Raw genomic sequence first — 14312 nt, forward strand, 5'->3', positions numbered from 1 at the left:
AAAAAAGCAAGCAAACAACAAAAATACTGTTGTGATCCACATTCAATCCCCACAATCTTCTTTCTGGATGCAGATGGCATCTCTCCATCCAAGTCTATTGTAATTGACCTGAATTACCTCACTGTTGAAAAGAGCCACATCTATCAGAGTTGATCATCACATGTTATTGCCATGTACAATGATCTCTTGGTTCTACTCATTTCACTTAGCATCAGTTCATGTAAGTCTCCCCAGGTCTTTCTGAAATCATCCTGTTGATCATTTCTTTCTTTCTTTCTTTCTTTCTTTCTTTCTTTCTTTCTTTCTTTCTTTCTTTCTTTCTTTCTTTCTTTCTTTCTTTCTTTCTTTCTTTCTTTCTTTCTTTCTTTCTTTCTTTCTTTCTTTCTTTCTTTCTTTCTTTCTTTCTTTCTTTCTTTCTTTCTTTCTTTTTTTTTTTCCTATGCAATGTCTTAGTTTTTTTTTTTTCTTTTTTCTTTTCTTTTCTTTTTTTTTTTTTTTATTATAGCTTTTTATTGACAAAACATATGCATGGGTAATTTTTCAGCATTGACCCTTGCAAAAACTTCTATTCCAACTTTTCCCCTCTTTCCCTCCAGCCCCTCCCCTAAATGGCAAGTAGTCCCATACATGTTAAATATTTTAAATACAATATATGTATACATATTTATACAGTTATCTTGCTGCACAAGAAAAATAGGATTTAGAAAGAAGGTAAAAATAACCTGAGAAGAAAAACAAAAATGCAAGCAAACAATAACAGAAAGAGTGGAAAACGCTATGTTGTAGTCCACACTCATTTCTCAGTATTCTTTCACTGGGTGTAGTTGGTTCTGTTCATTACTGCTGATCATTTCTTGTAGAACAATAATTTTCCATGACATTCATATACCATAACTTATTCAGCCATTCCACAACTGATGGACATCCACTCAGTTTCCTGTTCCTTGCCACTATGAAAGGGACTGCCACAAACATTTCCCCAATTTTTTTTTCTTCCTCTCTTCCTTCCCTTCCCCCCTTATCAGCAAGTATCTGATATATATATATGTACAGTAATTTTAAACATATTTCTATATTAGTCATATTATAAAAGAAAAATCAAAAGAGAAAAACCATGAGAAAGAAAAAAAAACAACAAAAAAGGTGAAAACAGTATGCTTCGATCCATATTCAGTCTCCATACTTCTTTTTCTGGATGTGGATAGCATTTTGTATCCCAAGTCTATTAGAATTGTATTGGATCACTATTGCTGAGAAGAGCTAAGGCTGTCTTAGTTGATCATCATACAATCTTGTTGTTACTATGTACAATAAGTGGTGTTTACTTAATGTATGTAGAAAAGAGGATACTGGGAAGTTACCTAATTTGTATTATGGTTCCTTATGGCCTTGTAGGTATATGTGTTTGATTTCTCCAACCTTTTCTTCTTAATATTAATATATTATTCCTCTAACCCTGTCCAACTAAACTCTTATTCAAGAATTTCCTTTGCTGTTGCCAAACCTTTGTGATAGCTGCTTCCCATGCCTCAATGAATCCTTCCTTACCTCTGCTTTATAATATCTTTGTAGTTTCCTTCAAAACTGGTGAAATGCTGGAGGGTTTATGTGAAAGGAACCTTTCCTGATTTTTTAGCTGCTAGTACTATCCTCTCCACAAAACATTTGTCTTCTCTTTATCTTATGTAGTTTACATTTGTTTATGGGTATGCATGTTGTCCCCCTCCTTCATAAAATTGAAGCTCTTTGAAAGCAAGGACTACTTCATTTTTGCTTTTTTTTTTTTTTTTTTTCAGGCCTAGAATAGGGCCCGGGGCACACAATCAGCAATTAACACATGTTTATTGATTAATCAATTAATTGACCTATCACTTTAGATTCCATTTGGTGAGAATTTAAGACTTTTGCTGAGGTGAGTAGAGATAGCAGGTAAGCCTTCCACGATGATGGTGGGTGTTCAGTAGACAAAACCAGGATTCAGGGTTGGGACGTTTTGAACACCACCTCCTAGGATTAGGACTGGGTAGTGCCTGTTTCTGTGGTTTGATTTATAAAGTGCCTTACCCCTTGGGTGGCCTCTCAGGAAATACTGTGTCAGCAGTGTAGGAGAAGACTTAAAAATAATACAAACCAGAGGGTGTGGTGTGATCAACGATTTCTTAGTTCCCTTGACTGAGTATTCAGTAAACTGAACCAAAACCAAACCACTATTTTGTGCAGTGGTAATTAATGGTCATTCAAAGGACCATTTTGTTATTATTGATGAAATGTTAAATTTGAAATACATGAGGCTTTGTGTTTCCTTTGCAGTAAAACTATCTGACTAACCAGTTTAGGGAAATAAGAACAAAGAAAATGGAGAATATTGGAGGCTTGTTCTGACATCATAGCCTCTTAAAGACATTCTTATAATTTGGCATTCCTGGAGCATTTATATATTGACTTCCAGAAATACCATTACACCATTAGGAAGTGGGAATAATAGTAATAATGATAATAATAGTTAATTATTTATATAGTACCTTAAAATTTATGAAGTGCTTTACATATACTATCTCATTTGATTATTGAAGCATCTCTGTGAAGTAAGTACTATTATTAAATGAGAATTTTTAGAAATAGTCAAGAATTATTGACAGGTGTTTTTTTTTTTTTCCTATGTTCCATGTATAATAGGACCTCACATTGTATATAGAATCTGTGATAAGACCTTGGAATTCAACTACTTCAGGCCACTCATTTTAGAGATCAAGCAACTGAGACCAGAAAAATTATTAGTTACTACTCTCTAGGTCATATCTTGAGTCAGTTCTAGGAATAAAATCTTGATATTGTGATAGCTTTCTCCCAGGAAGGCTTCATAAACATAATGGAGAAAATATGGGGAGATTGAGAGAAAACACATATACTGTTGAGTAAGAGGCCTCTTTTAAAAGGTTCAAGATTTGGACATAGGACAGAATTTTCATTTTATTAATGAAGAAGGTCAGATTGCTTCCCCAAATTCTTGCAAGTGCTATGCTAGGAACTCAGATGAGCTCTTACTCCAAATCTTATCTTTTTTCTCCTTTTCCACATAGATTTCTATGATTTAGAATACATTATGTAACTTCTCTGCCCTTCTGCTTTTTGGAGATGTTTTGGATCAAAGAGTATATGAATTTCTAAGAGATTTGGCTTCTTGTACTTCCGTTTTTGTGCCCCTGGCTCAGGTCAACAGAAATAGCCTTGAGTTGCTGCCTTTGTGCTTCCAGGGTTTTCAAAGAACAGTTTTCATTCATTTGGCATAAACAGTAGTAACTGTGAGGAATTTAAAATAGTTACTCTGACTGAGATTTTTCATCTTAAAAAAATCCCACACTTGACCCTTCTATCCCAGCTAACTCACATTCTTTATTTCTTCTGCTCCTTCATAAGAGAACATCTACAAACAGGTGCTGCCTCCATTTTTCTCTCCTCAGTCTGGCTTTTGAACTTATCATTCCATCAAAACATCTCTCTCTGTTGATCTCCTAGTTGCCAAATCCAATGGGCCTTTTCTCAGTCCTCATTTTCTGCAGTCTTTGACACTGCTGGTCCCTCTCTCTTCCTTGATATTTTCTTCTCTCTAGAATCTTTTCTGATTTTGCTCTTACCTATGTGATCACTCCTCAGTCTCCTTAGTTGGATTCTCTCCAGATCAAATATACTAACTATAAGTGTCCCTCAGGATGACTTCCTAGACCATGTTGTTCCACATCTCTGTGTTGACTCTCAGATCTACCTTTCCTGTGTCAATGTTTCTGCTGATTTCCAATCTCAAATCTCTAGCTGCCTTTTAGACATCTTGAACTAAAGGTCCAGCAGATAGCTTAAACTCATCATGTCTGAAACAGAACTCCTTATCTGTCCTCCTAAGCCTTCCCCTTCTCCAGCTCTCCATCTTGTAGAGGCAACTTAGGAGTCATTCCGGAGTCCTCACTATCTCAGCCTGCGCCTCCCCTCCCCATTTGCCAAGACCTGTCAATTTCACTTTGGCAACATCTCCAGAACCCCTTCCCTTCTCATCCTGATATAGGTGTCCATGCCTTAATTACTGTAATATCCTTCTGGTGGGTCCTTTCGTCTCAAGTCTTTCCCCACTGCATTCTATTCTCTGTTCAGGTATGAAAGAGATTTTCCTGAAGTACTGGTCCAGTCATATTAGCACCCTTTCTCTCCCCTCAGTAAACTCTAGTGGTTTCCTGTTGCCTCTAGAAAGAAATGCACAATACTCTACTTGGCATTTGGACCTCTTTCTAACTCAGCACCCTTTATCTGGATCTTCTTATACCATACTTCCCAATTCAGTGATACTGGTCTCCTGGCTGTCCTGTGAATCAGGCATTCCATCTCTCTGCTTCAGGCATGTTCTTTAGCTGTCCTCCATGCCTGAAATGCTTTCCCTCTTCCACTCTGACTGCTTCTTTGGCTTCCTTTAAGTTCCAGCTAAAATCCAGTCTTCTACAGGAAGCCTTCCCCAGCTCTTCTGAATCTAGTGCCTACTTTCTGCTAATTATTTTCTGTTTATCCTATATATAACTCTGTATATTTTTATTTGCATGTTATCTCCTCCATGCAATTCTAAGCTCCTTGAGTGCAGGAACTGTTTTTTGCCTCTTTTTCTATCCCTACTACTTATTAATATAGTGCCTAGAATATAGTAGATGTTTAAGAAATATTTGTTGACTGATCTTGTTCTGTGTTTTTATTTTTGAAGGGGCACATCTTATATTGAGACCATTTCTGAGCAAGCTTCAGAGACATTAATTTTTAGACACAGGCTAACCTTCAGTCTGAAAGAGTACCCTGATGAGTAGCAGATACATGAAGGATAGAATGTCCTATTAGATTCAGTCCAGCAAAAAGTGACTATTTTAAATTTCCCACAGCCACTGTGGTTTATGCTTGGTAGAAGGGAGAAAATCCCACTAAAACTCTAGGGATCAGTTTTAGAATATTGTCCTTTGGTACGTTTGGTGAGCTGTTTGCCTAGGTTGAATTTTTTTTTTTTGTTTTTGTGAGGCAATTGGGATTAAGTGACTTGCCCAGGTTCATATAGCTAGTGTCAAGTGTTTGAGGCTAAATTTGAACTTGGATCCTCCTGATTCTGGAGCTGGTACTCTATCTACTGCACCACCTAGCTGCCCCCTAGGTTAGTTAAGAACTTTCTTTTCACTTATATCAGTAAATCAGCTGAGATCCCATTCTTGAATTTTAACCTTATCAATACAAGAAAACTTTATTAATCTGTCTTAATTTGGACAAGGGTTTATCTTTTAAGTATCTATGAAAAAAATTGACTAAAGAAATGAATAGGATAGACAAACCCGTTGTCATTTCCATGATCACTTTCTGTCATCATCACATAGTAACTTCTCTGAGGTTCACTAAATCTGTATCTATAAACCAGTCAGAATTCCAATAGTTGTTGTTTACCAACTTCCAGTATGTTCCCTTTCTTTCCTCAATGTTTTCAGTGCTTGACTCATAGTCTCTTTAACTCCTGCTCTCATATCAGAGTACCTCAATTTATGCTCCCTCTAACACCTTAACTATGTAGTTCTTAAGTTAACTAATTTCCCACAACCTAGTCTTCCATTTAACCTCAGCTATACACAGAAATGATTGTACCCTTGGTTTTGCCATCACCACAAACACTCTACTTCTATGTTCATGAACTCTGAAATTTTGTTATCTGCTCACAATCAGTTGTCATTTCTACCTCTTCCTCTAACTCACAACTCTAAACCTTTTTCTTAGTCCTCACTGTGACATTTATTTTCTTAATTCCTCGGTTCTCTCCCAGACTATATTCCATACAGTGGTTATGCTTTCTTCCATTCCCCATCTTGATTTTCTGGTGAACCAGTTCAGCTCTATTGCTATTTTCTTCCTTCCAGTCTTTTGCCTCTTTATCTTATGGAAGATCTTGCCCTGCCAAACATTAACTTTGGAATATTCTCACCATCTGCTGTTTTCACTCCTATGTATGCTTTGCCAAATGAAGCTGCAGGAAAAAGTCACAAAATTGTGTTTCTTGTATCTCCTATAAATTTTTTACATAATCTCAAGTGGATCCTCACCTTAACAGGGCAATCCATTTGTTTCCCTGATTGATTCTTCATCCCATTCACCACAGTGGATTTTCCCAAACCTTTTTATTCCCCCCTCAAACTTCCTATAGCTTCCTCCTCCCCATTCCCAAAGCTGAGACCATTACCTCATATTTTACTGAAAAAAATATTGAGAACATTTGCTAACAGATCCTTCTTCTTCCCTCTTTTTCATTTGACATAAATCAGGTGTCTTCTGCCACTATCTCCTCCTTTATCTATGTCTCATGTAAAGTTGTGGACTTTGCTAAGAAAAGTCTTTATACACAAGTGATCCCTTTTTATCTTTTCTTCTCTAGCAGATTGCCCCCTCTATTGTCCCTACATATCTTCTCATTATCTTCAATCTCTTTCTGTCTTTATTGGCTACAAATATGTCCATAGTCTCCTCATCACCCCCAAATCCTCATTTTCATCCATCCATCTCTGCTAATGTTTCATATCTCCCCTTCCTTCAGTGACTAAATTTGAGAAGGCCTTCTACAAAGGTGCTTTCCCTTTTTTCTCTCTCACTCTCTTTCCTCTGTAGTTTGACTTCTGACTTGACTTTACCATTCCAACTCTCTCCAAACTAAATAGTGATTTCTTAATTGTCAAATCTGATAACCTTTTCTCAATCCTTGTCCTTCTTGACCTCTTCAACTTTTGATATTATTGATCACTTTTTTTCCTTGAAGTTTCATCTTTTGAGGTTTCAAACTTTCCTGGTTCTCCTCTTAATGTGACTGCTTCTTCTTGGTCTTTTTTATCCTGATGATACTTTAGAACAGTGTTTTTTTCCAGGGTTTTGAATTCCAGATTCTGAAAATTTTGTTAAAAGAAATATTAAAATTTTAACATAGTTTTTCTTTGTGATTGATTCCACAGGGAACTCAAACTGAGGAATTATGTTCCTGAGGATGAGGAACTAAAGAAGAGGAAAGTGCCTCAGGCTAAACCAGCCTCAGGTAGGATATTGGCTATATGAGAGGAATAAGATTGATTGAAAAAAAAGAAAGGGTAGAGAAAAGGAGAAAATAACTCCATAATATTGCTGCAGTTTGTTTGGGAAAAGTTAATAGCCTTAAATGGTACCTTTCTCATGCTCTTTTGTATTCCCATGTTTAGCATATTACTTGGTACATACTAGGTGTATGATGACTGTTTATTAATTCACTGGCTTGAGGAATTTGATCTATTTGGGATGGTGAGTAGAAAAAAAAAAAGATCAAAGTAGTCCTATAAATTACTTAAATTTTTTAGCCAATGCTAGATGGGAACAAGTCTTAGCAGGTCTCCTCCTCCTATTTCTTTAATTGAATTGATAACATTCCTTAAAAGTGCATATTACAAGCCATTTAATGGTAAAAATAGAGCTCATAGCCTAATAAGAAGATAACATGCAGACAACTTAGTACATCTAAGATATTGGAGATAATCCCAGACAAGAAAGGCACTAAGATTAAGGAAGACTGGGCAAGACTTCTTATAAAAAGTGGGGACTTTGACCAAGACTTAAAGGAAGCTAGGTGGTAGGAGGCATGAGAGAGTTCCAAGCAGTGAAGATAATGATTGGGAGTCAGGCTATGAGTGTCATGCCCTCTGTTTTCTCAAAATCACTGTGCCATTGGCCAATAGACTTCAGTGCTGCTGCAGGATTGTTTGGTCACTGTGTTCCTCTGTTAATCCTAAGCAGTGAACTCTGCCAATCTTAAAGAGCTATAGGTGATGATGGTGATGGCATTGACAGCAACAACAGTGGGAAGACACATGGTGGGCATAAATAAGCAATGATCTTATCATTTGCTACTGGCATGGACAGGTGTCATCCACAAGCCCTAGGACCATAAAAAGAAGTGACTAGTCATTTAGCAAGAACAGTAATAATTGAATAGTCCATTTAGTATACAATAGCCATGTAAATTTTAAAGACATTTTGAGAGAGTGATCCTTAACACATTTATCCAGTATATATGAAAAAACATGAACAAAACTTAGTACTAGAGAAAAAGGTCTGGATGGGTTTCTGTTTGTATTATTGTAAGGAGTGCCCACATTAGTAACGTCATAAATCCAATGAAGTACCTGATGGTTGTTATCTGAAACATCAGTTTTAGGATCATAAAATTTAGAGTTTGAAGGAACTTTGTAAGTATTGGTTTTAGAGATGAAATGTACCTTAAAAGCCATCTAGTGCAACTCTTTCATTAAAAAGTCTTTTTAAATTCTGAGTGTAAACACCAAAAGAAGAGCAACATTTCAATATGCAGATTAGAATACAAAAAAGATTGTATATGAACTGTGAAACTGTTTCATACCAGTTGGTTTTTTTTTAATGTATATTTTAAAAAGTGTTCCAATGACTTTACTCTTTTTTTTTTTAACTTCATTACTGCTATTTTCTCCCTGCATCTCCCTGCATTTAAAAAAAAGAAGAAAAAGAGAAAATCTCCTGTAATAAAAACACAAGTCATATACTTTTCCAAAAATGAATGTCTCCCTTGACCCCTTTTGTGCCCTCCCCTCTCTACCCATGGGCTTCTCACTGGATTTTTTGATCCTTTGACTTGTTGTGAGGCAGCTTCCATATTTTGTAAGGCTTAATTGGTAGGAAACCAAATGGAAATTGCACTGAATAAATATTTAGAACCAGTGGAGTTCTGTTACCCATGCTTTCCCTATCTTGGGAAGAAGGAGAAACTCTTGATACCTCCTGGTGTGTGGCACTGAGACCCAGGGCAGGACAGTGACACGCACTCCCCTCCCCCCCCAGTTGAGACAGATCACTTCCTTGGCACAGGATACATTGAAGGGGATGCCCCTATCCCCTATCATCGCACACATGGCAGCTAAATACATAGGAAGGCTATGGGTCGGGGGAAGAGGGGGAAGAAGGAGAAAAGGGGGAATGGGAAAGGGCCTGCTGATGGCTCCAGCAGCATCTTTCTGGATTGCCTGGTTCTGCTTTCTTGGCTGGGTCACTGCCTTTACTCTGTATGGTTTTCTTGCTCCTTCTAGTGGAAGAGAAAGTCAAAGACCAGCTGGAAGCCGCGAAGCCTGAGCCCATTATTGAGGAAGTGGTATGTTTATTAAATGATAATTCTCTCCCCATTCCTTCCCCTCCCCTTTATCAGGACCTCTTTTTGAGCATTGAACAATCGAGTTAAACTGGTATAAGTCCTCCTTCCCTGAATTTAGAATTTAGTGTGGCAGTAGTCAATATTCATCTGCTTTTATGAGTAAACCCAAGTGGTTAATTATTTACCAAATTTATGCATTGGAGTAGTTGATTATAATCATGAGGAAGTCGTTGAAGGATCTCTTTTTGGACAGAATAAAGTCCAGGGAAACCATGTGGATTTCCTGCCCTTGACCAGTGTGCCCCTGCATTCTCTTTTCTTTGCACTCTGATTCTGTTGACATGATCTTTCTTTTTCCCTAGGATTTGGCTAACCTTGCTCCCAGAAAGCCAGATTGGTAAGTGTTGCTGCCCAGAGATGTTTTTTCCTTGACACAGAGAGCCCTCCCTTACTGTTTTTCTATAATAGCTACACCTATTCCCATGGAGCTTTATATTAGACAAGGTGTTCCTCTTTCATAATCCTATCAGATGGCATGAATTTTATAGATGAAGAAGTGAAGGTTTAGCAAGATGAAATTGGACCATATTTATTCGATTATTAAGGGTGAGAGTCAGGCTTTGGATCCAGGTATCTTTTTTCCAATCTACCATTTTTCCCACTGTACCAGCTCAACCATGTATGTCTTTTCCATGCTAATTTTCATTTGATGATTTGAATTGATAGTACCTTTGTCAAAAAAGCATGGTTGAAGTTGACTTACATTATTGTCCATAAATTCAGTTTAGCTGAAATTTTTGGTATCCTGGCATAAAAGAACTCAGTAGCAGCCAAAAACTCTTTTGGTCACTCGCAACCATTACTTTTGTTGATCCCCTCTCTCTCCTAGCTGCCAGCAAAGAGTTGAATTGCAATAATAATAGAAGAGAAAATAGTTCCAATTTCTTTTATGTCCTGAACAGACAAATCTTTTCATAACTGTTTTAGCCAATTCTCAGGGTAAGAATGTTGGCCAGAATAGATTCAGACTATGCCTTTCTGGTCTGCCTTCTGTTTCCCCACCCATTCTGGAATGGAACTGAATAGACCTTTTTCTCATTATGGAAGACTTTGTAAGACTCTCAACATCAGGCATGCTTTCAACATTCTCTTAAGACAAAGTGGAAGAAGAAGGATCTTAAGGTCAATTGCCTCTCACCAAAGGCTCTGATGACCAGATTCTGAAGAAGGTCTTCAAAAGCCCAGGATATTTTCTTCAAAGAGGCTTGGCTAGAGAGATGTCCAGTGTGAAGGAAGACAACACAAGACCAGGTCTACTAAATTCCTGGTCTCTTCGTTAATTGAGCCCAGAAGGAGAGAGACAGACCTGGCTAGAACATTGATCTGGTGTCAGTCTGCCTATGGTTTGACTTTGTAAGAGAAATTCCTAAAAGTTTATTTTCAGAAAAGGAGATATTTTTAGGTTTTTTAAAAGCTTTTGTTTATTTTTTTCCAAATCCATCAGTTCTTTTTGTTTTTGTTTTCTACCCAATAAATAGTACTTTATTTTTCCCTATTATATATAAATATAATTTTCAACATTTACTTTTATCAGATTTTGATTTCCATTTTTTCCTTCTTCCTTCCCTTTCCATTCTGGCAAATAATCTGATATAGACTGTACATGTACAATATTAAACATATTCCCACATTAGTCATGTTGTGAAAAAAAGAATCAACAAAAGGGAAAAGCCACAAGAAAGAAAAAAAACACAAAAAGTGAAAATAGTATGCTTTGATCTTTATTTAGACTCCACAATTTCTCTGGTTATGCATAAGCTTTTATATTCATAAGGTAATTTTGGGAATAACTCAAAGCATTTTTAAATGTTATATCATTTGTTCTCATCATCTCTCTATAAGGTATGAAAGAATAGGACTTACTTCCTACTTTATAGATTGGGAGCTTGAGACCTAGAGAAGTAAATCAAACCTGAATTTTGAGTTCTGGTCTTTGGCCTATATATTCTGCTACTGCCAGGAATTTGAAGGTATCCGTTTGGAATGAAAAGTTAATTGTTAATCTCTCCTTGGTTGTAAACCTGGGAATAGCTCCTGACTTCTGGCAAATCCATCTTCTTTGAAGTAGAACAGCAATTAAATGGGATGAATTAGAAAATGTGCATCTACTCTGTGTTCTTGTTTAGCCATAAGTTTTTGACCTCTGCAGATTCTAGTCTTTCCTCCTCTGTGTTTTGGAAGAACTTTCTCCAGAAACCACTAAACTACTAATGGATCCTTGAAAAGATAATGACCTAGGCTACTTTCTTTTATCACCTCATTACTGAATTTACCCGACAGGAGCCTAGATTTAAAAAAAAAAAAATATTCTTCATTACTGGATAGCCAATTCCAACTAATTGGGAATGTGGAAAGAGTGCTAGACTTGAGTTAAAAGACTTGAATTTGACTTTTGATTCTGCTACTTACCTGCAAATTACTTCTCCCCACTCCATAAAAAAAGATAATTGGATTTTATAATCTCAGGGGCCATTCTAGTTTTTGTTGTTGTTGTTGTTGAGCACAGTCTATAGAATTTTATAGATAGACCATAAAATTTATATTTGGGAGATAACTTCTAGATGAGACCCAGAGTCACTCAGGAGCATTTGACGTGGCTGTCCACTCAGGAGGAAACAGTCTGGAAAATGCCTTGTATTCAGACTGAGAGAAAGAGAGTTGAAGGACCCATGAAACTGCTCCATCCCTAACAGCCACAGCTGATCATGTATAGATAACCTTCATGTGGGTAGGACCTTGACATCCAGTATCTCCTTTGAGCCTCATCATAGTCCTGTGGAGTAGATATTACAAATATTTCCATATTACCAGTGAGAAAAATGAGGTTCAAAGAGTCTACCTAGATAGTAAATAGCAGAGCTTGGATTTGAATCCAGGCCTCTGACTATAGATTAAGTATTTTTTCTTCTATGTTGCACAGCTTTTTCTTTGCATGTGAATACATGGGAATTGCAGGATGAGATTTCACTTGCATTTGATCCTATGGTGGTTAGTAAATGGTACCATTCCTTGATGAATAAGCATTTTTTTCTTGTCTACGCACTGTTTTGGCAACTTAATTGAGGAAGCAGAGGTCCCAATTTGAGAGGAGTTACGAGATCCATATCCTTGATGAGTTCTTGATCTGATATAGGTGAGGCATCTATGAAACAACTTAAACTATATGAGAGACATGCACAAATGCAGTAAGAAATATAATAGTTTCTCTTAGTGCTAAGGGTTTGCTGGATAATTAGAGATAGATAGGATAGATAGGATAGGATTCCTATCTGAAGATAGGAAGTCTTCAGAAAACTTCCTGGAGGCACTGAATTTGGAACAGACTTTTGAAAGTAAATGCAGGCAACAGACACAGAAAAAGCTATGTCTGTTAAAAAACCCAGGAGATAAATAATTCATAATGCAGGTGGTAGGGCAATTAAATATAGTGAGAATTGAATGCAGAGGTGATAATTAATAGACTCTGCATCTTTTTCTTTTTAGTTGGCATCTGTGTCACAGGCAGAAATCTGTTGTCCCAAGTGGTTATGAGAAGTGCTATGGTTCCTCCAGAAAAAGGACTGCCCAGGAAGGATCCAGCGTCTTCTTACTTGGTACAGCATGAGGTTTTGACTTTGTGGCACACACTCCTCTTGTAGTGGGCAGAAGTCATGTGCTCAACAGCTTGTTGGGCCATGTTGTGTCTTTGTCCTCCCACACTACAACAAAGGCTGAGGCTGTCTTCTCTATCCTGGTGTTCTTATATCATCCCTTCATCTCAAAGGCCTCTTTCCAGTCAAGGGCTATGTTGTTTTCTTGAGAGTAATTTTATTACTTTATATCGGGGAGAAAATTACTTTGATATCCTCCCACCCCTAGCCTTTATGTCTGAATCCTTCCGGACAGTTCAAATACCATCTATTCCATGAAATCTTATTCCCCCAGCTGAAAATAAGACTTTAATTCTGCATTTTAGAGTACCATTTCTGTTTCTATTTTATATATATATTTAGCATATTCTATTTTGTTTTAACCCTGTCTACATGGTTGACTGTTGACCTACTGAAGGGGTGAATAAAGCCATAACATTCCTTTAAGGCTTAGTTTTGTTTGATTTAGGAGTAAAAGGTTCTGTAGATTACTTGCTCAAGTTTTCCTCCTATTGCATGTGGGACTATCCCCACCATGAGGCAGCTGTTGGTATAGCAGATAGAGCATTGGGCCTGTAATTCAAATCGGGCCTTAGATTTTTTTATTAGTTATATAACTCTGGGCAAATCATTTAATTTCTCTTTGCCTCAATTTATTCACCTGTAAAATGGGAGTAAAATCCTTACCATATTAATAAGGATGGCTCTGTTTGTGATGAAACAATTTTTTTTGTTAAATTCTGTTGATTTCTTCTACAAGCCAAACAACATGCACTCTTAAGAGTATATAGTGATATTGTTAGACACTTGACTTTGCAAAAGAGCTAATTTAGTAGCACAGCTTAGAGATAACCTTTTGTTATTTTTATTTTAATGTGAATTAGTTTGATCCTTTTTTTGAGCACAGATTCTGTTTAGAAGAGAAGAAATATCTTACCTCATCAGTCTGGGAGGTAAAATTGGGGTGTGTACTGCCCTGTTGAACTGTAAGACATGTTCCCTGAAGATCTAAGTTTATCGATCATTCTCTCTTCTGCTTTCCCACCTCCCCCATTCTTGTTTTCTGAACTCTTTTCCTCTTATAACAGATCTTTTTCTGCACTTGTTCCTTTTGCCTATAAAGAAAAATATTTCTCTTCTAGAAAGCTAACCATACTCAATTTTCTTTACTTATTTACTCAACTTTACTGGAACTGTGATCTTGATGAGGGTACTTCTTTCTTTGGTTCAGATTGCAGCCCATTTATAGTACCTTAATCCTGTGTTCCTTTTCCATCCATGTATGTCCTTTTGTGAATCCTCTAAAAGTTTCATCAGTTTTTACAGACCTTTGTCTGCATCTTTTGACTGCAGTGCTCAGGGCTTTTTGCTAGTTAACCATTTTGACTTCTTTTTTAATCAGTTATTTCTTTGATTATATATTTAATGTT

General features: G+C 36.9%; 1 protein-coding gene across 4 annotated transcripts in view; it reads left to right on the plus strand.

Annotated features, from left to right (window-relative positions):
- The window catches only part of CCDC12 (coiled-coil domain containing 12), a 56205-nt gene that overhangs the window by 39207 nt on the left and 2686 nt on the right, over positions 1-14312 (plus strand). For 3 of the 4 annotated variants that reach the window (XM_074283106.1, XM_074283107.1, XM_074283108.1), the window contains 3 exons: positions 7002-7081; positions 9132-9193; positions 9556-9590. In XM_074283106.1, the coding sequence (XP_074139207.1) occupies positions 7002-7081; positions 9132-9193; positions 9556-9590 (177 nt within the window). Of the gene's footprint in view, positions 1-7001; positions 7082-9131; positions 9194-9555; positions 9591-12736; positions 12847-14312 lie in introns of all 4 variants that reach the window. The other variant, XR_012484873.1, reaches the window with a different exon arrangement.

The sequence above is a fragment of the Sminthopsis crassicaudata genome, chromosome 1, assembly GCF_048593235.1.
Source record: "Sminthopsis crassicaudata isolate SCR6 chromosome 1, ASM4859323v1, whole genome shotgun sequence".
NCBI lineage: Eukaryota > Metazoa > Chordata > Mammalia > Dasyuromorphia > Dasyuridae > Sminthopsis > Sminthopsis crassicaudata.